General features: G+C 70.3%; 6 protein-coding genes across 13 annotated transcripts; 4 read left to right on the top strand and 2 right to left on the bottom strand.

Annotated features, from left to right (window-relative positions):
• Positions 1–167: 167 nt before the first annotated feature.
• LOC131591247 (interferon regulatory factor 9-like) lies at positions 168–3091 on the top strand. Of its 2 annotated transcripts, XM_058861738.1 has the most exons (7): positions 168–541; positions 686–860; positions 1275–1394; positions 1516–1590; positions 1839–2153; positions 2551–2657; positions 2838–2940. In XM_058861738.1, exons 1-7 carry the CDS (start codon positions 371–373, stop codon positions 2916–2918), a joined length of 1044 nt encoding a protein of 347 aa, XP_058717721.1. In that variant the 5' UTR covers positions 168–370; the 3' UTR covers positions 2919–2940. The 2 variants fall into 2 exon arrangements, with proteins under 2 accessions (XP_058717721.1, XP_058717720.1); XM_058861737.1 differs by lacking the exon at positions 2551–2657 and having other exon boundaries at positions 2838–3091.
• On the bottom strand, positions 3004–12362 carry XAB2 (XPA binding protein 2). Its single transcript, XM_058861736.1, has 19 exons — positions 11922–12362; positions 11300–11448; positions 10378–10501; positions 9690–9887; positions 8671–8805; positions 8232–8396; positions 7485–7629; positions 7108–7259; positions 6815–6934; positions 6592–6723; positions 6267–6398; positions 5939–6052; positions 5528–5690; positions 5067–5257; positions 4775–4897; positions 4323–4494; positions 3891–4017; positions 3694–3788; positions 3004–3139 (listed from the first exon to the last, which is right to left on the bottom strand). The coding sequence occupies exons 1-19, from the start codon at positions 12360–12362 to the stop codon at positions 3078–3080; spliced, it is 2940 nt and encodes a 979-aa protein (XP_058717719.1). The 3' UTR covers positions 3004–3077.
• Positions 12266–20391, top strand: LOC131591252 (protein PET100 homolog, mitochondrial). Of its 3 annotated transcripts, none has more exons than XM_058861745.1 (5): positions 12266–12387; positions 12491–12577; positions 12798–12830; positions 13106–13192; positions 20369–20391. In XM_058861745.1, exons 1-4 carry the CDS (start codon positions 12361–12363, stop codon positions 13163–13165), a joined length of 207 nt encoding a protein of 68 aa, XP_058717728.1. In that variant the 5' UTR covers positions 12266–12360; the 3' UTR covers positions 13166–13192; positions 20369–20391. The 3 variants fall into 3 exon arrangements, with proteins under 3 accessions (XP_058717728.1, XP_058717730.1, XP_058717727.1); XM_058861747.1 differs by lacking the exon at positions 20369–20391 and adding an exon at positions 13218–13877 and having other exon boundaries at positions 13106–13181; XM_058861744.1 differs by lacking the exon at positions 20369–20391 and having other exon boundaries at positions 13106–13877.
• On the bottom strand, positions 14006–16614 carry PCP2 (Purkinje cell protein 2). 3 transcript variants are annotated; one of them, XM_058861742.1, is made up of 4 exons: positions 15799–16614; positions 14949–15063; positions 14357–14493; positions 14006–14122 (listed from the first exon to the last, which is right to left on the bottom strand). In XM_058861742.1, exons 1-4 carry the CDS (start codon positions 15835–15837, stop codon positions 14117–14119), a joined length of 297 nt encoding a protein of 98 aa, XP_058717725.1. In that variant the 5' UTR covers positions 15838–16614; the 3' UTR covers positions 14006–14116. The 3 variants fall into 3 exon arrangements, with proteins under 3 accessions (XP_058717725.1, XP_058717724.1, XP_058717723.1); XM_058861741.1 differs by lacking the exon at positions 15799–16614 and adding an exon at positions 15427–15612 and having other exon boundaries at positions 14949–15080; XM_058861740.1 differs by lacking the exon at positions 15799–16614 and having other exon boundaries at positions 14949–15419.
• TRAPPC5 (trafficking protein particle complex subunit 5) lies at positions 16717–18454 on the top strand. 3 transcript variants are annotated; one of them, XR_009280297.1, is made up of 3 exons: positions 16717–16806; positions 17485–18148; positions 18182–18454. XR_009280297.1 is itself a non-coding variant. In XM_058861739.1 (2 exons), exon 2 carries the CDS (start codon positions 17491–17493, stop codon positions 18055–18057), a length of 567 nt encoding a protein of 188 aa, XP_058717722.1. In that variant the 5' UTR covers positions 16717–16806; positions 17485–17490; the 3' UTR covers positions 18058–18162. The 3 variants fall into 3 exon arrangements, 1 of the variants encoding a protein (XP_058717722.1); XR_009280298.1 differs by having other exon boundaries at positions 18202–18454; XM_058861739.1 differs by lacking the exon at positions 18182–18454 and having other exon boundaries at positions 17485–18162.
• Positions 18904–20600, top strand: NDUFB7 (NADH:ubiquinone oxidoreductase subunit B7). Its single transcript, XM_058861743.1, has 3 exons — positions 18904–19095; positions 19575–19743; positions 20408–20600. The coding sequence occupies exons 1-3, from the start codon at positions 18984–18986 to the stop codon at positions 20496–20498; spliced, it is 372 nt and encodes a 123-aa protein (XP_058717726.1). The 5' UTR covers positions 18904–18983; the 3' UTR covers positions 20499–20600.
• Positions 20601–20621: the final 21 nt, after the last annotated feature.

Here is a 20621-nt window from a genome sequence, read left to right on the forward strand (position 1 = left end):
CTTGAGGGGGCCCCGTGCAGGGAACTGGGGGGATGGAGCAGGGTTTTCAAGAACGACTGCGCCAAATTATTGAAATATCGGGGAAAATCGCCCTTTTGGAAATACAGAGGCGGGGCTGTGCGTTACAGCCACGCCCTTTATGCAAATGAGCAACACTCACGCCCCTTTATGCAAATTAAAGGCGATGTCGCGCGCTGTAACCACGCCCCCTTACGCCGGGGGCGGTGCTCCGTAGCCGGCCGCTGATTGGTTCGGGAGATCACGTGGTTGTCCCGGAAGCGGCGGCGCTGCTCGGCGAGCCCGGGATCCCTCGGCTCGGCCCGGAGCCCTCGGGACCCCCGGAGCCCTCGGGACCCCCGGAGCTGCCGGCATGGCGGAGGGCGGCCCGCGGCGGCTGCGGCCCTGGCTGCTGGCGCAGCTGCGGAGCGGCCGCTTCCCGGGGCTCCAGTGGGACGACGCGGCTCAAACGGCGCTGAGGATCCCCTGGGCCCACGGCGGGCGGAGCGGAGCCAAGGACGGGCCGGGGGCGGCGCTTTGCAGGGTCAGGGGCGGTGCTTTGGGAGGGGGCGGGGCTCTGGGAGGGGCGGGGCTTTGGGAAGGGGCGGGGCTCTGGGAGGGGCGGGGCCGTGCTGTGGGGGCTCGGTACCGGGGTCCCGGGGCTCGCTGACACCGGTGGTCCCGGCAGGCGTGGGCGGAGTACAAGGGGCGGGTCCGGCCCGGGGACCCCCCCGACCCCGCGGGGTGGAAGACGCGGCTGCGCTGTGCCCTGGCCCGGAGCCCCGAGTTCCGGCTGCTGCCGGGCCGGGGCCGTCCCGACGGGCCCAGCCCCTACCGCGTGTACCGGCTGCTGCCCGCCCGCGGTGAGCCATGGGGAGAAACCGGGCCGGGGGAGGCAAACGGGGCATTGGGTGCGGAATGGAGCATGGAGGGGACACAGCGAATATGGGGACACCCAACTGGGAGGGGAGTGAATGGGGGGTGGAGGCCGGGAGAGGGACCAAATTCGGGGGAGCCAGGGGAGGACACGCAGGAAATGGGGTGAGGAGACTGAATATGAGATGGGAGGGCAGCAGGGGAAACCCTGAACTGGGAGGGTCCTGAGGGGGACAGGATATTGAGGCTTGGGGCACCCGAGGATGGGGACAGCATGGATGGGGAAATCAAAACAGAGGATCTCGGAGCGCAGGAGCCAAATGGGTGGACTGAAAGGGAAGAGGGGAGGAGTGCAGGGGGTCCGACATCAAATCGGCCATCTCAGTGTTCCATCCCAACAGAACCGAAGCCCCCCAAGGCCCGGCAGAGCCAGAAGGAGGGGGGGCTGAGTCCTCCAGAGCCCCTCCCACCGACCCCACCCCCTGAGACCCAAGAAGGGGCCCAGGATGACGAAGACCCTGGTGAGAGCAGAGGGACTTGGGGGGCAGTTACGAGGCTTGGAGACACTTGTGGGGGTGGGTGGGTGCTCTGTCTGGGGGCGCAGCAATGGGGCATGGCTGATGCCTGATTCCGCCCCTTCAGCCGAGATCCTGCCCCAAGAAGCGTCACCGCTGCGCATCGAGGTGGAGAGCACGGAGCCCCTCCCACCCGCGCACGGTAAGCGCGGCTCGAAGGGGAGGAGCCACCCCCAGCCAATCACCAGCTGGGCCCCACACCCTGACCACGCTCCCGGCCCTGACCTCGCCTCCTACTGACGCCAGCCAGTCCTGGCTCCCCCAAAAGCATCACCCCAGCCTCAGCCTCAGCTTCCACTGTCACCCCCCAGCTTTGGCCCCGCCCCTCATGCCCACCCCACCCCTTTTGGCTCCGCCTCTTTCCTCACGGCTCGCTGGCGCCCCCCGCAGGAGACTCAGCGCTGCTGCTGCGCCTGCGCCACGGCCCCGCCCTGGCCTGGCAGGGGGCGCTGCCCCCCGGCGAGTACCTGCTCAGTCCTCCGGGCCGCCAGGGGGCGCCACCGCCGCTGCCGCGCCTGGTGCTGCGGGCGGGGGCGGGGCTGGGCCGGGGGCTCCTGCTCAGCAGCGCCCCCCGCGGGCTGTTCCTGCGCATGCGCCCCGGGGACGGCCCCGCCCCCGGCCCCGTGCGGGGCCCGCACGCGCCACACGGGCCGCTCCAGCAGGGGGCGCTGCTGCAGCCGTTCGACGCACGGCGCTTCCGGGAGGGTGAGACCAACTTCCGGGGGGGGAAATAACGGGGGAAGAGACCAAAATATGGGGGGTGGAGGGGGGTGGCGGGAGAGACCAAAATAGAGGGGGTGGGGGAGACATCAAAATATAGGGGGAGAAACCAAAATAACGGGGGGAGGGGGACACCAAATAATGGGGGTGAAAGGGGGGGGACAGACCCCAAATAGTGGGGGGAAATGGGGGGGGCGGGACAGAGCCAAATCCCGGGTGTGGGGAGGGAACCCCAAGTGCCACGGGATGGGGGAGAGGGACCCCTGAATCCTGGAGTGGGAGGGGTCTCCCAAATCCCTGCTCCCCTCCCCCAGTCCTGACCCCTCCCAGCACCCCCAAATCCCCCCGAGCCCCCCATGGCTGACCTCGCCCTTCCCCCCAGAGCTGGAGCTGCACCGGGCCGGGCTGGGCCCCCGCCCCCCACACCGGGTGACGCTGGAGCTGGGACCCCCCGACGGGGACCCCCAGGGCGGGGGGCTGCTGCTGGAGGTGGGGGAAGGGACGGTTGGGCAGATTTTGGGGGGCTCTGGGGACGGGGGGGTCCTTAAGGGGGATTACAGGTGAGATGTGGGGCTGGGGGAGCTCTGGGGGGTGGGGAGGGGGTTTAGGGGCATGAAGAGGGATTGGGGAGGAATTGAGGGGGTTCAGCTCCTTTTTCTCCCTCCCCAGCTCGAACAAGCCTTTGCCCAGCGGCTCCTGGACACCCTCGAGATCCCCCCAGACCCCTCGGGGACCCCCCCCGAGCAATAAAAGCTGAATTTGGGTCAGGAGAGGTCACAGTGTCCCCCCTGACCCCCCCCCCGGGTCCCCGTGGCTCAGAAGGGGGCTGGGGGCACCCAAAGCGGGGGAGAACCAGGGCAGCCATACTTGTACAAATGGGGTTTATTTGGGGGGGCCCACGCAGGTTCCTCAGTCGTCCTTGAGCCCCCCGAATACCGAGGCTGGGACCTGCTTCTGCTCCAGCTGCACCTCTGGGGGGAACAGGGGCGTCAGGGACCCCTGAGCGGGGCTGGCCACATCCCACATCCCCCCCCCAGATGAGTCCCCCCAGGCCAGGGCTGTCCCCGTGTGTCCCTGCCCAGCTCCTCCTGCTCTCTCCCCACCAACGGATCCTCCTCTTTGTCCCAATGCCCTGGGGACACCCCACACCCCCTGTGTCCCCCCCTTTCCACCCCCCACCTCCTCCCATGGCACCCCCTCAATCCCAGCCCGGCTGTCCCCTCAATCCCAGCCCGGCTGTCCCCTCAATCCCAGCCCCGCTGTCCCCTCAGTCCCAGCCCCGCTGTCCCCTCAATCCCAGCCCCGCTGTCCCCTCAGTCCCAGCCCCGCTGTCCCCTCAATCCCAGCCCCGCTGTCCCCTCAGTCCCAGCCCCGCTGTCCCCTCAATCCCAGCCCCGCTGTCCCCTCAATCCCAGCCCCGCTGTCCCCTCAATCCCAGCCCCGCTGTCCCCTCAGTCCCAGCCCCGCTGTCCCCTCAGTCCCAGCCCCGCTGTCCCCTCAGTCCCAGCCCCGCTGTCCCCGGTACCGTCTGGCTCGTCCCCCTCGTCCTCGCCCAGGTCGATCTCCTCGGGGTTCCCCTGCTGGGACAGGGAGGGCTCTGCCCCCGGGGGGGCCTCGGCCCTGCACCCCCCATGAGCACCCAGGGACCCCCACCAGTGTGGGTGGGGCAGGTGGAGGTGGGTGGGGTCGGGGGCGTGGCCATGGCAGGGCGGGGTCACTCACCTGACAAACAGCACCTGCTGGGTGGGGCGGGGCGTGTCCCGCTGGGCCTCGGCCGCCAGCGCCTCGGCTCGCTGCTCCAGCAGCTTCATCTCATCCAGGCCGCTCTGTCCCGGGGCCAGGTCCGACACTGCCCCAGACACGGCGCTCAGTGGGGCACGGCCCCCCCAGGAACCCCCCAGCACCCCCCGGCGTTCCTCATCCCCCCTCGCTCCCAGCCTCCTCACCCGCACTGCTCCTGCCACGGTTTCCCACCTGTGCCCCCCTGGGCTCCCCTGTGCACCCCTGGGCTCACCTGTGCCCCCCTGGGCTCACCTGTGCCCCCCTGGGCTCACCTGTGCCCTCCTGGGCTCACCTGTGCCTCCCTGGGCTCACCTGTGCCCCCCTGGGCTCACCTGTGCCCCCCTGGGCTCCCCTGTGCCCCCCTGGGCTCACCTGTGCCGGTGGCGCTGCCGGACACCTTGAGCATCTGCGAGGCCATGAAGTTGACCTGGGTGTTGTAGGTGGCCTGCACACTGCGCTTGATGCGCAGCATCTCCCGGATCGTGTCCTCGTTGCCGTGCCGGATCTCAAACTCCTTCCACGTCTGCCAGAAACTGCCCGTGATCTGCGGGGACACGGGGACAGCGTCAGGGACACGGGGACGGGGACACGGGGACTGCCTGGGGACAATCCCACAGCACCCATGTGGCCTTGGGGACACCCTGGGGACGCTCCTGGCCAGGTGCCACCTCAGCCAAAGGTCACAGATCGGGGAGCAGAGGGTGCCCCAGTCCCTCCCAGTCCCCCCCAGTCCCTCGGCTCACCCAGGGGTTGCAGATCAGGGAGCAGAGGGTGCCCCCAGTCCCTCCCAGTCCCTCCCAGTCCCCCCCAGTCCCTCGGCTCACCCGGGGGTCGCAGATCTGTGAGCAGTAGGTGTAGATGGCGCGGGCCCGATCCACCTCTCCCAGCTTGCACTCCATGTCGGCGAATCGCAGGCACAGCTCCCGCGCGGCGTCGTCCCCCAGCACCTGGGGGGGCACGGGGGTTTCCCTGCTCACCTGTGCCCCCAGTGCCCCCCAGCCCTTGCTGTGTCCCCAGCCACGCACCCGTGTGAAGCCCCCGAGTTCCCTGTCTGTCCCCACCCCCCTGGGTTCCCCTCGTCACCCCCCTGGTGTCCCCAGGTGTCCCCAGGCTCACCTCGATGGCTCTCTGGTAGATGGGCCGCGTGTGGGTGACGCCGAAGAGCTCGGCGGCGCGCCGGATGTAGATGTGGAACATGTCGCGCTGCTGGGCCGGCGGCACCGCCCGCGTGCCGCGCTCGTACACGGCCATGGCCCGGCGCGCCAGCCCGAACTGCTCCTCCAGCTGCGCGTACAGCAGGTAGATGGCTGGGGGACAGCGACAGGGACACTGCTGGGGACAGGGACAGGAACTCCCCTGGCTCCACCCAGGAGCTCACCCAAGTCCCCACTCAGGGGCGCTGACACTGGGCACACAGATGTCACCAGCACAGCTGGGCACACCTGGGCACCCCCTGCCCAAACGGGCACGTGTCCTGGCATCCCCCAGCCCCCTGCACACCCCCTGTCCCCGTGTCCCCGTGTCCCCGTGTCCCCATGTCCCCGTGTCCCCATGTCCCCCTGTCCCCCTGTCCCTACTCTTGGCGTGCTGCGGGGGGCACCCGTCCAGCGCCTGCTCGAAGAGGTCCCGCGCCCGCTCCAGCTTCCGGCCACCGTAGCGGGCCACGAACTTGGACAGGTACGTGAGCCACAGGTCCCCCACGTGTGGCCACCGGAACAGCGCGATGCCGCGCTCGTACGCCTGCGGGGACAGGGGACAGGGACACAGTGTCACCACCAGAACAGCTCATACACCTGTGGGGACACTGTTCTGAGCCACAGGTGTCCCCAACACCTTCCCAGGGTGTCCCCAACACCTTCCCAGGCTGTCCCACCCAACTCCTCCAGCCATGGGGTGCCCTCATCCTCTCTGGCTGTCTCCAGCTGCTTCCCTGGACGCCCCCACCCCCTGGGCTGTCCCCGCAGTGTCCCCAGGTGTCCCCGTGTCACCTTGAAGCTGTCCTCGAAGCGGCCGTGCTCCTCGAGCAGCAGCGCGTAGTTGATGACGATCTGGGGGGTGGCGATGCGCAGGTCCAGGATGCGCTCGTACACAGCACGCGTCGACTGGGGACAGGGACAGGGGACAGGAGGTCAGAGCCACCCCCAGCACATCCCAGACATGGAGAGGCCAAGAGGACATGGGGACACAGGGGTGTCCACGGGGGGACAGGGCACATGGATGTCCCCCATACCCACCAGTGTCCCCAAATGTCCCCTCAGTCCACCCAGGTGTCCTCAGGTGTCCCCCACGTCCACCCCAGATGTTCCCGTGCCCCACCTGGAAGGTGCCCAGGCTCTCCTCCAGGTCGGCCAGCATGGACCACACCTTGAGGGATTTGTAGAGCCGGTTCTGGACGGGCTCCGAGCTGTCGAAGTACTCGGCGCGTTTGGCCGGGAGCGCCGTGGCTTTCTGGGGGAAAAAGGCGTCACCAGCGTCCCCAAAAACATCCCAAACACATCCCAAAAAACCCCAGAACCCCCCCGGACACAGATCCCAGCCCTGATGGCCCAGCTGGGGACAGGGGTGGCCCCTGGGGGTTCCCACTGTCCCCAGCCCCCCTCATTTCTGGGGTTCACCCCCTGTTTTTGGGGTGCCTGCTCACCCGCAGCACCCTCAGGGCCTCCTGGTGCCGCTGGTGCCGCAGCTCCAGCTCCCCGAACTCGCACCAGACCGCGGCCAAATCCTCCACGCGCCGGAACCGCACCCGCGTGGCCCGTGACAGGATGGACCTGGCCTGGGGACAGGGACATGGGGACAGGGTGGAGCTGGCCTGGGGACCACAGGCGGCTCTGGGGGTGTCACTCAGGGTCTGAGCGGTCACTCACATCGTCCAGCTGCCCGTTGTCCTCGTAGAAGCGGGCGAAGGCCACCCAGAGCTCATGGGGGCGGCCGGTGGCGCGCTGGGGATCCACGGTGCGGACGGCCTCTGTGAAGGTCTGGATGATCTGGGACACGGGGGGGACACGGGGGGGACACGGGGGGACACGGGGGGGACACGGGGGGACACGGGGGGGACACGGGGACAGCATGGTCACTACAGTGTCGCCACCAAACCCCCCAAACCCACCGTCCCCAGTGTCCCCTACACCCAGCCACCCTCCCCCCGGTGTCCCCTCACCTTGTCAGGCTGTCCCTGGTGCAGGGCCACCCTCTTGTGCCACTCGTGGACGTTGTGGGGGTTTTGCCTCAGCAGCACGCTGTTGAGCAGCAGCGGCCGCCGCGCCATGAGGCGCTCGAAGCGCGCCAGGCGCAGCTCCAGCTCCACCTCCTCTGCAGGGACATGGGGACACGGGGGTCAGGGGACACAGAACAGGTATGGGGACATGGGGGGGACATTCCACAGTGCCACTCCCCATTCTGCAGTGTCTCCACTCCAGGGTGCTCCCTGTTCCTTCTGCCCCTGACCCAGCTGTCCCCAGTAATGCTCTCCTGGTCCCCCTCTGCCCTTTTGGGGTCCCCCAGTTCCCCTCTGGTTTCGGGGTGCCCCAGACGCACCGTCCTGGCCCCGGCCCAGCTGGGCCTGGGTGTCCAGCAGGGCGCCGATGACGCTCTCCTCGAAGCGTGCGTAGCTGTCGAACACCTGCGTGAAATCCCGCACGGTCATCACCGTCTGCACGGCCTCCTCGTACACATCCCGGGCCTGGAACGGGACAAACACCGGGATCAGGACCGGGACTGGGATCATCACAGCCTGCACGGCCTCCTCGTACACATCCCGGGCCTGGAACGGGACAAACACCGGGATCAGGACTGGGACTGGGATCATCACAGCCTGCACGGCCTCCTCGTACACATCCCGGGCCTGGAACGGGACAAACACCGGGATCAAAACCGGGACTGGGATCATCACAGCCTGCACGGCCTCCTCGTACACATCCCGGGCCTGGAACGGGACAAACACCGGGATCAAAACCGGGACTGGGATCATCACAGCCTGCACGGCCTCCTCGTACACGTCCCGGGCCTGGAACGGGACAAACACCGGGATCAGGACCGGGATTGGGATCATCACAGCCTGCACGGCCTCCTCGTACACATCCCAGGCCTGGGGACGCAGGGGACAAGGACAGGGACATCGTGAGCTGAACTGGCTCCTGATGCACGTCCTGGGCCTGGGGTGGGACAGGGACACAGGTGACAGGGAACAGGGACAGGGGTGTCAGCGTGTCCTGTGGGTGTCAGTCTGCCCCCAGCTGTCGTCAGTCCCTCCCAGGGTGCCGCCCTTGGGGACAGCAGTGTCACCTTCTCCAGGTGGCCGCAGCGCACGTAGCAGTCAGCCAGGGCCCCCCAGAGCCGCCCGCGCTGGTCGGTGAAGCGCGTCAGCCCGCCCCGGATGATGCCCCCGGCGTCCAGCGAGCGCACGCGGTCGGGGTGCTGGGACAGCAGCTCGCACAGCTCCTGCCACAGCTGGGGACAAACGGGATGTGAGAGACCCCAAACCCCACTGAGATCCCCCAGAAACACCCAGGGACCTCCCCTGCCCTGGGAGGAGCCCCCCAGCACCCCCAGGTGCCCCAAAAGTGCCCAGCCTGTCTCCTTTGCGCTCCGTGTTCCCTCCCATGGACCACCCCAGGTGTCCCCAGTGTCCCCCTGGTGTTCCCAGTGCCCCCCAGGTGTCCCCAGTGCTCCCCCCGGTGTCCCCAGTGCCCTCCTGGTGTCCCCAGGTGTCCCCAGTGCCCACCTGGTAGTTGGACTTGCCCTGGCGGGACACGAAGCGCTCGTCGTTCACCAGCCGGGCCAACACCTGCGCGGCCTCGTCCAGGCGGCCCACGGAGCGCAGGTAGGACACGTACTGCTCTGCCTCCTCAGGGCACAGCTGGGGACAGCAGTGTCACCTCAGTGTCACCTCAGTGCCACCTGAACCCCCACGTACTGCTCTGCCTCCTCGGGGCACAGCTGGGGACAGCAGCGTCACCTGAACCTCTGTTCACCTGTGTCACCTGGACATCCAGGTGCTCATCCATCCCCCCAATGGGGCACCGCCACTTGTGTCCCTGTCCCCAGGTGTGTCCCCAGGTGTGTCCCCAGGTGTGTGCCCCTGTCCCCAGGTGTGTCCCCAGGTGTGTGCCCCTGTCCCCAGGTGTGTCCCCAGGTGTCCATCTCTGTCCCCAGGTGTGTGTCCCTGTCCCCAGGTGTGTCCCCAGGTGTGTCCCCAGGTGTGTCCCCAGGTGTGTGTCCCTGTCCCCAGGTGTGTCCCCAGGTGTGTGCCCCTGTCCCCAGGTGTGTCCCCAGGTGTGTGTCCCTGTCCCCAGGTGTGTGCCCCTGTCCCCAGGTGTGTCCCCAGGTGTCCATCTCTGTCCCCAGGTGTGTCCCCAGGTGTGTTCCCAGGTGTGTGCCCCTGTCCCCAGGTGTGTCCCCAGGTGTGTGTCCCTGTCCCCAGGTGTGTCCCCAGGTGTGTCCCCAGGTGTGTCCCCAGGTGTGTGTCCCTGTCCCCAGGTGTGTCCCCAGGTGTGTGCCCCTGTCCCCAGGTGTGTGTCCCTGTCCCCAGGTGTGTGCCCCTGTCCCCAGGTGTGTGCCCAGGTGTCCATCTCTGTCCCCAGGTGTGTCCCCAGGTGTGTCCCCAGGTGTGTGCCCCTGTCCCCAGGTGTGTCCCCAGGTGTGTGCCCCTGTCCCCAGGTGTCCCCAGGTGTGTGTCCCTGTCCCCAGGTGTGTCCCCAGGTGTGTGCCCCTGTCCCCAGGTGTCCCCAGGTGTCCCCGTACCTTGAGGAAGCGGCGGAAGACGCGCACGGCGGTCTCGGGCAGGGGGTGTTTGCGCACGAAGCTCAGGTAGGGCGGCCAGAGGCGGCGGTGCTGGGTGATGGGCAGCGCCCGCAGCGCCCGGTCGAACGTGCGGCGCGTCCGCGTGATGCGGCCCTGCTCGGCCAGGAACTGGCAGTAATCCAGCCAGATCCGCGGCATCTGGGGACAGTGGGGACAATGGGGACATGGGGGACATGGGGGACAGTGGGGACACGGGGGACAGTGGGGACATGGGGGACAATGGGGACACGGGGGACAGTGGGGACATGGGGGACAATGGGGACACGGGGGACAATGGAGACATGGGGGACAGTGGGGACATGGGGGACAATGGGGACACGGGGGACAATGGGGACACGGGGGACAATGGGGACATGGGGGACAATGGGGACATGGGGAACAATGGGGACATGGGGAACAGCGGGGACATGGGGGACAAGGGGGACAATGGGGACATGGGGGACAATGGGGACAATGGGGACAGTGGGGACACGGGGGACAATGGGGACATGGGGGACAGCGGGGACATGGGGGACATGGGGACAACGAGGACCCCACCCTGAGCAGGACCCCACCTGCTGAGCCATGCCCCACGTCCCCTCTGTGTCCCCATCACCTCCCTGTCCCGTGTCCCCCCATGTCCCCTGACCTTGTGCATGAACACCAGCGCTCTCTCGTGCACGGCGTTGGCCTCCTCGAAGGCGGGGTCCGAGGGGCAGCGCCCCTTCACCTGCGCCCGGCGCTGCCGCAGGTACTGGTACCACAGCTTGTAACTGTGGGGACACAGCTGTCACCTGTGTGCCACCTGTATGCCACCTGTGTGCCACCCGTGTGCCACCTGTGTGCCACCTGTGTGCCACCTGTCACTGTCACAGGTACTGGTACCACAGCTTGTAACTGTGGGGACACAGCTGTCACCTGTGTGCCACCTGTGTGCCACCTGTGTGCCACCTGTGTGCCACCTGTCACTGTCACAGGTACTGGTACCACAGCTTGTAACTGTGGGGACACAGCTGTCACCTGTGTGCCACCTGTGTGTCACCTGTGTGCCACCTGTGTGCCACCTGTCACTGTCACAGGTACTGGTACCACAGCTTGTAACTGTGGGGACACAACTGTCACCTGTGTGCCACCTGTGTGTCACCTGTGTGCCACCTGTCACTGTCACAGGTACTGGTACCACAGCTTGTAACTGTGGGGACACAGCTGTCACCTGTGTGTCACCTGTGTGCCACCTGTGCCACCCCTGTCACCACACCACCCGTGCTGTCAGCAATCGCCCCCTGCGTCACCTCTGTCACCCCCGTACACCCAACCCCCTGCCACCCACGTCACTGCTGTCACCTGGGCCACCCCCTGCCACCTCCTGTCACCCTGAGAGGGCCCAGGCTGTCCCTGTCACCCTGAGGAGACAGAGCAGGTGCTCCCCAGGACCCCCCAGACGTCCCCAGGTGTCCCCAGGTGTCCCCAGGTGTCCCCAGGACCCCCCAGACGTCCCCAGGACCCCCCAGACGTCCCCAGGTGTCCCCAGGTGTCCCCAGGTCCCCCCAGGTGTCCCCAGGTGTCCCCACCTGCCGGGCAGCTCCCGCAGGGCTCTCTCGTAGATCTGGTTGAGGCGGGGACGGGGCCCGCGCTGCCGGGCCTGGGCGTAGCGGAGCCAGCCCCGCACCGAGAACGGGTTCCTGAGCAGCTCCTCCTCGTGCTGCACCTCCTCCTCCTCCTGCGGGGACAGGGGACAGGGGACACTCAGGGGGACAGCCAGGGACAGCCTGGGACACTCAGGGACAGCCCAGGGGTTCCTGAGCAGCTCCTCCTCCTCCTGCGGGGACAGGGGACACTCAGGGACAGCCTGGGACACTCAGGGACAGCCTGGGACACTCAGGGGGACAGGGGACACCCCAGGGACACCCCAGGGGTTCCTGAGCAGCTCCTCCTTCTCCTCCTGAGGAGACACGGGCACACTCAGGGGACACCATCAGAGAATGGGGACAGGAGACAGGGACACAGTCAGGGACAGGGACACAGGGGACAGCACAGAGGGGGATAAAGGGACAAGACAGAGGGGACAGAGCCAAGGGGTGACAGGGACACGAGAACGAGGACAGGGATAAGGGAAGGACCTGGGATGGGGGACAGGAGGGAACAGGGACGGGGACAGGGCTGGGGACAGAAGGGACTCAGCCCCGCACTCACAAAGCACAGCTCCGGCCGCTCCGGGCCCGGCCCCGCTCCGGGCCCCGCTCCCGGCTCCGCTTCCACCCCCGGCCCCGCGCCGGGCCCCGGTTCCGCCATCGCTCCCGGCTCCGTCGCTCCCGGCTCCGTCGCTCCCGGCCCCGTCGCTCCCGGCTCCGTCGCTCCCGGCTCCTGCTCCAGGCCGGGCCCCGCTCCCGGCGGCTCCTCCCGCGCCGCCATCTCGGCCTCGGCCGCCGCCATTTCCCCGCGCGCCGCCCTCACTTCCGGCGCGCCGCTCTCACTGACACCGCCCCTGCTCATTGGCTCATCTGGCCTTCGCCCCGCCCCCTCATCTCTGCTCTGAGCCAATAGACTGCGGCAGTGCTGGAGGCGCGACCAATGGGGGGCCGCGGTGTTGCGGGGCTGGTGAAGCCGGAAGCGCAGGGGTCCCGGAGGAGCCATGGGGGTGAAGCTGGAGATCCTGAGGGTGCGGGGGGGCGGCGGCGGGGCCGGGGGAGGGCGGCGGGGCCCGGGGAACAACAGCGGACACGGGAGGGGCGCAGGAGGTGACACAGCTGTCCCTGTCCCAGATGCTGGTGTACCTGTCCTTCCCCGTCGGGGTCTTCTGGGTCTCCAACCAGGCCGAGTTTTTCCAGCGTCACGTGATCGACCGCAAGGTGGGAGAGGGGACACCCGGGGACACCTTGGGGACACCCCGGGGACACCCTGGGGACACCCCGGGACACCCCGGGGACACCCGGGGACACCCCGGGGACACCCTGGGGACACCCGGGGACACCCCGGGGACACCCCGGGGACACCTGGGGACACCCCGGGGACACCCTGGGGACACCCTGGGGACACCCCGGTGTCCCCTCTCACCCACTCTCTTTGCAGAGGGAGATTTTCCCACCGGACAATCCCGAACAGGTGAGACCCCCCCCCCCCCCCCAAGTGTCCCCCAGGTGTCCCCAAAGTGTCCCCGACATCCCCCAGTGTCCCCAGAGTCTCCCTGCAGTGTCCCCAGCATGTCCAGCCTTACCCCGGCCGTGTCCCCGCTGTCCCCAGTGTCCCCAGTGTCCCCAGTGTCCCCTGCCATGCTGGGGCAGTGAGGGGGGACAACACAGAGGAGGAGGCTCCTGGTGCCACCTCCTGTCCCCTGTCCCTGTCCCTGTCCCCACGGCGTCCCCACGGTGTCCCCACAGCGCCGGGCCATGGCTGAGCTGAAGCAGCGGCTGCGGGAGAGGAAGGGGACACAGGAGTGAGGGGACAGGGGACACGCGGCCACCGACGGGACACGCGGCCACCGACGGGACACGGCCACCGACGGGACACGGCAGTGACAGAGGGGACACGGCAGTGACAGAGGGGACACGGCAGTGACAGAGGGGACATTTGGCTGCTCGATGTGGTGGCACCGTGACAGTGGCGCCGTGGCCGTGGTGGTGACACAGGAGACGTGTGGCAGTGCCCGTCCCCGTGGGCACATGGTGACACCAGTGCCAGCACCGTGCTGGTGGCAGGGGACACGTGGCAGCGCCGATGGCATCGCTGTCACCGTGCTGGTGGCAGGGGACACGTGGCAGCACCGATGGCATCGCTGTCACCGTGCTGGTGGCAGGGGACACGTGGCAGCACCGATGGCACCGCTGTCACCGTGCTGGTGGCCACAGCTGGTCCCCGTGTCGGTGGCACAAGGGACACGTGTCCTCACCCGATGGCAGCCCCGCGGGTGGCAGCTCGGCCTCGTGGCCGTCCCCGTGTCCCTGCGCTGGTGACGTGGGGACACGAGGGACTCGTGTGTGACGTGTGAGGGACCCACTGCTGTTCCCGGCCCGAGGGGACACGTGGCACCCCTGGTGTCCCCACCCCCAATAAACGGCGCTGGCACTGTCCCCGGGGGTGGCACGGCCGTCCCTCAGTGTCCCTCTGTCCCCTGGTGCCACCCCCACGGGCGGCCGGTGTCCCTCAGTGTCACCCGAGTGCTGCGGGTGTCCCTCGGTGCCCCCCCGGCGGTGTCCAGCGTCCCTCGGTGCCCCCCCCGTGCCCCCCCGGTGTCCCTCGGTGCCCCCCCCCGTGCCCCCCCGGTGTCCCCAAGGCCCCGCGGGTGTCACAGGCCCCAAGTGCTCGGGGTTTATTGGGGACACAGCCAGGGGAGGGGACAGGGCTGAGGTGGCTCCGGGGGAAGGCGAGGGGGGCTCGGCGGCTCCGGGGGCTCAGTCCTGTGGGGAGAGGGGAAGGGGCGCTCGTGGGGGGCTCCTGGGGACACTCCCGGGGTGTCCCCAAGTCCCCCCGGGAGCCCCCTCCCCATGGGACCCTCCCGTCCCAAACCCGGGGCTCCCCCCAGGCCGGATCCCCCCTCCCTGTGCCCCCTCCCCGAATTACTGTGGCTCTCCCCGGTCCCCCCGGTGTCCCCCCAGCACCCCCGGCACCCCCCGTGCCCCCCCGGTGCCCACCTGCGCCCCCCCGGTGCCGAAGCCGGGCAGTCGGGGCACGGGCAGCCGCTGCTCGTCCATCCTGCGGCCCTGCGTGCTCGCCACCATGTCCATCAGCGAGGCCAGCTCGGGGGGCGGCGGGCCCCCGCCCCCTTCTCCTGCCCGGGGGGACCGGGTCACCCACGGACCCCCGGGGACACCCCCGGGTCACCCACAGACCCCCGGACATCGCGGGGACACCCCCGGGTCACCCGGGGACACCCCCGGGTCACCCACGGACCCCCGGGGACACCCCCGGGTCACCCACGGACCCCCGGGGACACCCCCCGGGACACCCCCGGGTCACCCACAGACCCCCGGGGACACCCCCCGGTCACCCCCGGACATCCTGGGGACACCTCCGGGACACCCACGAGCAGCTCGGGGACCCCCGCGTCACCCCCGGCCCCCCCTCCGCCCTCCCGGGGACCCCTCGAGTCTCCCCAACACCACCGACCCCTCTGCCCCGCTCCCTTCAGGTCCCCAAACTCGTGTCCCCTCCCCGTGCCACCCGTGCCTTGTGTGTCCCCTCCCGGTGTCCCCGGTGCCCTCCCGGTGTCCCCGGTCCCCTCACCCGCGCCCCCGCCCAGGGAGCAGCGCTGTTCGTCCATGCGGGTTCCCTGCACGGAGCTCAGCAGCGAGAAGAACCCCTCCTGTTCCGGGGAGCCCCGCTCGGCCGGGGACCCCTCCTGCGGGGACAGCGCGTCTGGGACCCCCCCGAAACGGGGACATCCCCCCGAAACGGGGAAATCCCCCCCGAAACGGGGACAGCCCCCGAAACGGGGAAATCCCTCCCGAAACGGGGACAGCCCCCCCGAAACGGGTACAGCCCCCCCGAAACGGGGACAGCCCCCCGAAACGGGGACAGACCCCCCGAAACGGGTACAGCCCCCCGAAACGGGGACAGCCCCCGAAACGGGGACAGACCCCCCGAAACGGGTACAGCCCCCGAAACGGGTACAGCCCCCCGAAACGGGGACATCCCTCCCGAAACGGGGACAGCCCCCCCGAAACGGGGACAGCCCCCGAAACGGGGACATCCCCCCCGAAACGGGGACATCCCCTGAAACGGGGACAGCCCCCCCGAAACGGGGACAGCCCCCCGAAACGGGGACAGACCCCCCGAAACGGGGACATCCCCCCGAAACGGGGACAGCCCCCGAAACGGGGACCCCACCCCAGTGATCCCCAAACGTGCGGGGCTCGTCCTTCGGATGGGGACCCGCCCTCAGAGGGGACCCCCAAACCCCACCGGGACCCCCCCCGGTGTCCCCGGACCCCCAAACCCCACCCGGGGCTGCCCGGGACCCCCAAACCCCACCGGGACCCCCCCCGGTGTCCCCGGACCCCCAAACCCCACCCGGGGCTGCCCGGGACCCCCAAACCCCACCGGGACCCCCAACCCCACCGGGACCCCCCCTCACCGCGGCGCGCTCGGGCTCCGTCCCCCCCGGGGCCGCCATCGCGGGTGGGGGGAGCGGCCCCCGCGCCCCCTCTTATAGCCCGGGGGGACACGGGGGGGACACGGGAGGGACACGGGGGGGACACGGGGGGGACACGGGAGGGACACCGGGACGATGGGAGCTCGGGGGGGCACCCGTGGGTGCCGGGGGGGTCGTGGGTGCTCCGTGTGCGCTGAGCCGCTCTGGGGTCTGGGGGGTCTCCATGGATTCTCCGGGGTCCCCGGGGATTCTCTGGGGTCCCCGGGGATTCTCTGGGGTCCCCGGGGGTTCTGTGGGGTCTCCGTGGGGTCCCCGTTGTCGCCGTGGGGTCCCCGCGCGTGTCCCGTGTCCCCAAGGGGGGGCTGCCCCCGCCCCCGCGTGTCCCCAATCCCCCCCTGGCAGCCGCGCGCAATTAACGAAATGGCGCTTAATTAATTGCACCCATCAATCCGCCCCGCGCGCTCCCGCTGCGGGGGGGACACGGGGGGGGACACGGGGGGCCCTTGGGGACACGGGGGACATGAGGGAGGACCGGGGTGGCACGGGGGACACGGCGGGGAGCGGACGCGACCTGCGCGACACAGGTGACACCGGGGGAGCCAGGTGACACCGGCGGCACATGTCACACGGGGGGGGTCACCCCGGTGCCCCCATGGCCGGCTCTGTCCTGGGGTGTCCCCCCCCGGTCCAGGTGTCCCCCGGGGGTCACCGCACCCTCTGACGTCATCGGGGACTCGGGCCCTTCCCCCAGCCCAGCTGGCGGCCCCGGGGGAGCGGGGCGAGGGGCACGGGGGGGTGCGCCAGATGTCCCCCCGTGTCGCCAGATGTCACCAGATGTCACCAGCTGTCCCCCCGTGTCCCCCCCGTGTCCCCCGCTGTCCCGGGGGGGCGTGCCCAACCGGCCGAGGCCCCGCCCCCGGCGCACCCCCCCCTCCGGTCGCGCTTTACGGCTGTTTCACGGCGGTGTCGCGGCGGCCGCACCGGTGTCAGGTCGGTACCGGGGGTCCCGGGCAGGCCCCGATCTCCCCTCCCCCTCCAGGGCCGCCCCCAGCCCGGCCGTGCCCGTGCCCCCCCTCCCCTCCCGCCGCTGCCGGGGGCGCTGCCGCGGGCCCCGGGAGCCGCTCAGGCCCCGCCCGCCTGCGCTAACCCAGCCCCGCCTGCTCCGACCCCCGCAGCTGCCCTGAGCCCCCTCAGAGCCCCTTAAACCCCTCAGAGCCCCCGACCCCCGCAGCTGCCCTGAGCCCCCTCAGAGCCCCTGAAACCCCTCAGAACCCCCGACCCCCGCAGCTGCCCTGACCCCTCCGAGCCCCTGAACTCCCTCAGCCCCTTCCTCACCCTCTCCACCGCGCTTTTGGCTGCTGCCCGCCCCTCCCGGCCCCTCCCCAGCCCCTCCCGGCCCCTCCCCAGCCCCTCCCGGCCCCTCCCCAGCCCCTCCCGGCCCCTCCCGGCCCCTCCCGGCCCCTCCCCAGCCCCTCCCGGCCCCTCCAGCCCCTCCCGGCCCCTCCTCACCCCCTCAGCCCCTCCCCAGCCCCTCCCGGCCCCGGTGTCCCGGTGTCCCGGTGTCCCAGCCCCGGTGTCCCGGCCCCGGTGTCCCGGTGTCCCGGTGTCCCAGCCCCGGTGTCCCGGTGTCCCGGCCCCCCTGTCCCGCTGAGCTCCGCTCCCCCGCAGGCCGCCATGGACTCTCGCTTCACTCGGGGGAAGTCTCCGGTGCTGGAGCGGGCGCTGGGCCGGCCGCGCTCGGAGCTGTCGCTCGCCGCCTTCGCGCTGCTCTTCTCGGAGCTGGTTCAGTACTGCCAGCGCCGCGTGGCCTCGGTGGCCGAGCTGCAGGCGCGGCTCGCCCGCCTGGGCCAGCACGTGGGGCTGCGGGCGCTGGACGCGCTGGTGGCCCGGGAGCGGCCGGGCCGGCGGGAGACCAAGGTGCTGGGCGTGCTGCTCTTCGTCAAGGGCCCGCTCTGGCGGGCGCTCTTCGGCCGCGAGGCCGACAAGCTGGAGCAGGCCAACGACGACGACCGCACGTTCTACGTGATCGAGCGGGAGCCGGTGGTGAACACGTTCGTGTCGGTGCCGCGGGAGAACAGCTCCCTCAACTGCGCCGCCTTCGCCGCGGGGCTGCTGGAGGCCGTGCTGGGCGCCGCCGGCTTCCCCGCCCGCGTCAGCGCCCACTGGCACAAGGGAACCACGCTCATGATCAAATTCGACGAGGCCGTCATCGCCCGCGACAAGAGCCTGGAGGGGCGCTGAGCCGCGGGGACAGCGCCGGGAGCGGGGACGGTGTGGCCGTGTCACCTTTGTCACACGGGGACAGCGCCGGGAGCGGGGACAGTGTGGCCGTGTCACCTTTGTCACACGGGGACAGCGCCGGGAGGGAGGGGACAGCGCCGGGAGGGAGGGGACAGCCTGGGGACAGCCTGGCCGTGTCACACGGGGCTGTGAGGGAGGGGACAGTCTGGGCAGGGACAGGAGCCTGGAGGGGCCTGAGCGACGGTGACATCCGCCATCGAACCGGGACAGACGTCACCACCCGCCGCAGGAGCTTCCTGGTGGCCTCGGCCACCTCGGGGGACATCGGGGCTGCTCTTGTCCCCGAGGTGGCCCTTGGGGACACTCATGTTACAATAAACTGTCTCTTGTTCCTCCAGTGGCCTCGTCTCTGCTTTGGCCGGGGCCATCCCGGGGTGGCTTTGGGTCCCCAACGCGTCCCCGGCCCCTCTGGGATCCCTGTGGGGACATCGGTCACCTCCTGGGGACAGCACAGCTGCCACCCCTCGGGGCTCTGTGTGGGACATCGGGATGTCCCCTGCCGGGGACACTGAGGACATTCCGGGGGCCGCAGGTGCCACCACGCTGTGACCGTCCCGGTGCCGCCGTTGTCCCCGCGTCCCCGCAGAACGGGCGGGTGGCAGCAGGGGCGGGGGGCCCGGGGGCAGCTGGGGAGTCCCACCAGAGCTCCCTGAGGGTGCGGGGGAGATTTGGGGTGAGTTTGGGGGATTTTGGGGGTTCAGGGGGTGCTCTGGGGTCCTCCCGGCCGCCAGGGCGCTCCGCAGTCCCGCGCACCGGCGGTTCCGCCGCCTCCGCTTCCGGTGCGCGCCGCTTCCGCTTCCGCCGCCGTTTCCGCTTCCGCCGCTATTACCGGGCCCCGTTGCCGCTCCCGGGCCGGCCCCGCCGCCATGGGCGCTCACCTGGCGCGGCGCTACCTGTGGGACGCGGAGGCCGAGCCCGACCCGCTGCATATGCCGTCCTTCCCCGCCGAGCTGGGCCTGCCGCGCCGCCAGCCCCGCGGTCAGTGCGGGGACACGGGGACACGGGGACAGGGGGACACGGGGACACGGGGGACAGGGGGGACACGGGGACAGGGGGACACGGGGACAGGGGGACAGGGGGACACGGGGACAGGGGGACACGGGGACAGGGGGACACGGGGACAGGGGGACAGGGGGACACGGGGAGGGCGCGGGATGGGGACAGGGCGGGGGACGCGGTGGCCTTGGGGCGTCCCCGCCCTCGCGTGACCGCGGTGACCTCCCGGCGCGACCCCCCCCACGCGCGTGTTTCCCGGTGCCACCTCCCGTGTCCCTTCTGTGTCCCCTCCGTGTCCCTTCCCGTGTCCCTTCCCGTGTCCCCACCCCTGTCACACCCCGCCCCCGCCCCGTCCCCACGTGCCACACGCGTCTCGATGTCCCCAGCCCTGTCCCAGCGCTGTCCCCTGCGCCGGTGGCCGGGCGGGGCGCTGAGCGTGTCCCTGTCCCCTCCGGTGACAGCCATGGTGGCCTCGGCGGCGCAGCTGGCGCAGGGCCGGGTGCCCCTGGAGCAGAGGGACTTCTGCGGCCACCACCTGCTGCGGCTGCTGCGCTGCCACCGCGACAACTTCCCCGTGCCATGGGGCTGCCACGCGCTGCGCCACGCCTGGGACAGCTGCCAGCACCACGAGTAGGGACAGGGGACACGGGGACACGGGGGGACACGGGGGGACATGGGGGACATGCCTGGGACAGCTGCCAGCACCACGAGTAGGGGCAGGGGACACGGGGGACACGGGGGGACATTGGGGGGACACGGGGGGACACCATGGGGACACGGCTGGGACAGCTGCAGCACCACGAGTAGGGACAGGGGACACGGGGACACGGGGGGACACGGCTGGGACAGCTGCCAGCACCACGAGTAGGGACAGGGGACACGGGGGACACGGGGGGACACGGCTGGGACAGCTGTCAGCACCACGAGTAGGGACAGGGGACACGGGGGACACGGGGGGACATTGGGGACACGGCTGGGACAGCTGCCAGCACCACGAGTAGGGACAGGGGACATGGGGACACGGGGACATTGGGGGGACACTGGGGGACATGGGGGGACACGGGGACAGCGTGGGACATTGGGGACATTGTGGGGACACAGCTGGAACAGCTGCCAGCACTGCAAGTGAGGGACAGGGGCACGGGGACATGGGGGGACACGGCTGGGGGTGAGTGGGGACACCGTGAGCGGGGACAGGGACACGGGGGGGGGTGTGACAGCGGCGGGGACGCAGCGCTCAGGACGGCTGAGCCTGGGGACACGGCGGTGACAGCGCGGTGCCGCCTGTCCCCAGCTACGTCACCCGCATGAAGGAGTTCGAGCGCGAGCGGCGCCTGCGGCAGCGCCAGAAGCGAATCCGGCAGCGCCACGGGGACAGCGAGTGACACCGGGGACACCCGGGGACACCTGGGGACACCTGGGGACACCTGGGGACACCCGGGGACGGTGACGTGAGGCCACCCCGCGCAATAAAGCTGCCGAGTGTTCACCGCGCTGGCTCGTCACTG

Source organism: Poecile atricapillus, chromosome 39 (genome assembly GCF_030490865.1).
Source record: "Poecile atricapillus isolate bPoeAtr1 chromosome 39, bPoeAtr1.hap1, whole genome shotgun sequence".
NCBI classification, from domain to species: domain Eukaryota; kingdom Metazoa; phylum Chordata; class Aves; order Passeriformes; family Paridae; genus Poecile; species Poecile atricapillus.

Bases quoted from the DNA above. Each gene is read 5' to 3' on its own strand.
- NDUFB7 (XM_058861743.1), top strand. From the start codon at position 18,984: ATGGGCGCTCACCTGGCGCGGCGCTACCTGTGGGACGCGGAGGCCGAG. The intron at 19,096-19,574 runs GTCAGTGCGGGG...CTCCGGTGACAG, and splicing joins GCCGCGCCGCCAGCCCCGCG to CCATGGTGGCCTCGGCGGCG. The intron at 19,744-20,407 runs GTAGGGACAGGG...GCCTGTCCCCAG, and splicing joins GACAGCTGCCAGCACCACGA to CTACGTCACCCGCATGAAGG.
- LOC131591247 (XM_058861737.1), top strand. From the start codon at position 371: ATGGCGGAGGGCGGCCCGCGGCGGCTGCGGCCCTGGCTGCTGGCGCAG. The intron at 861-1,274 runs GTGAGCCATGGG...CCATCCCAACAG, and splicing joins CCGGCTGCTGCCCGCCCGCG to AACCGAAGCCCCCCAAGGCC. The intron at 1,395-1,515 runs GTGAGAGCAGAG...CCGCCCCTTCAG, and splicing joins CCAGGATGACGAAGACCCTG to CCGAGATCCTGCCCCAAGAA.
- TRAPPC5 (XM_058861739.1), top strand. From the start codon at position 17,491: ATGGACTCTCGCTTCACTCGGGGGAAGTCTCCGGTGCTGGAGCGGGCG.
- LOC131591252 (XM_058861745.1), top strand. From the start codon at position 12,361: ATGGGGGTGAAGCTGGAGATCCTGAGG. The intron at 12,388-12,490 runs GTGCGGGGGGGC...TCCCTGTCCCAG, and splicing joins TGAAGCTGGAGATCCTGAGG to ATGCTGGTGTACCTGTCCTT. The intron at 12,831-13,105 runs GTGAGACCCCCC...GTGTCCCCACAG, and splicing joins CACCGGACAATCCCGAACAG to CGCCGGGCCATGGCTGAGCT.
- PCP2 (XM_058861740.1), bottom strand. From the start codon at position 15,414: ATGTCCCCGTTTCGGGGGCTGTCCCCGTTTCGGGGGGGCTGTCCCCGT. The intron at 14,494-14,948 runs GTGAGGGGACCG...CCCCCCGGGCAG, and splicing joins CTCCCTGGGCGGGGGCGCGG to GAGAAGGGGGCGGGGGCCCG.
- XAB2 (XM_058861736.1), bottom strand. From the start codon at position 12,362: ATGGCTCCTCCGGGACCCCTGCGCTTCCGGCTTCACCAGCCCCGCAAC. The intron at 10,502-11,299 runs GTGGGGACACCT...GTGTCCCCACAG, and splicing joins CTGCGGGAGCTGCCCGGCAG to TTACAAGCTGTGGTACCAGT. The intron at 8,806-9,689 runs GTACGGGGACAC...TGCTGTCCCCAG, and splicing joins TCTTCCGCCGCTTCCTCAAG to CTGTGCCCTGAGGAGGCAGA.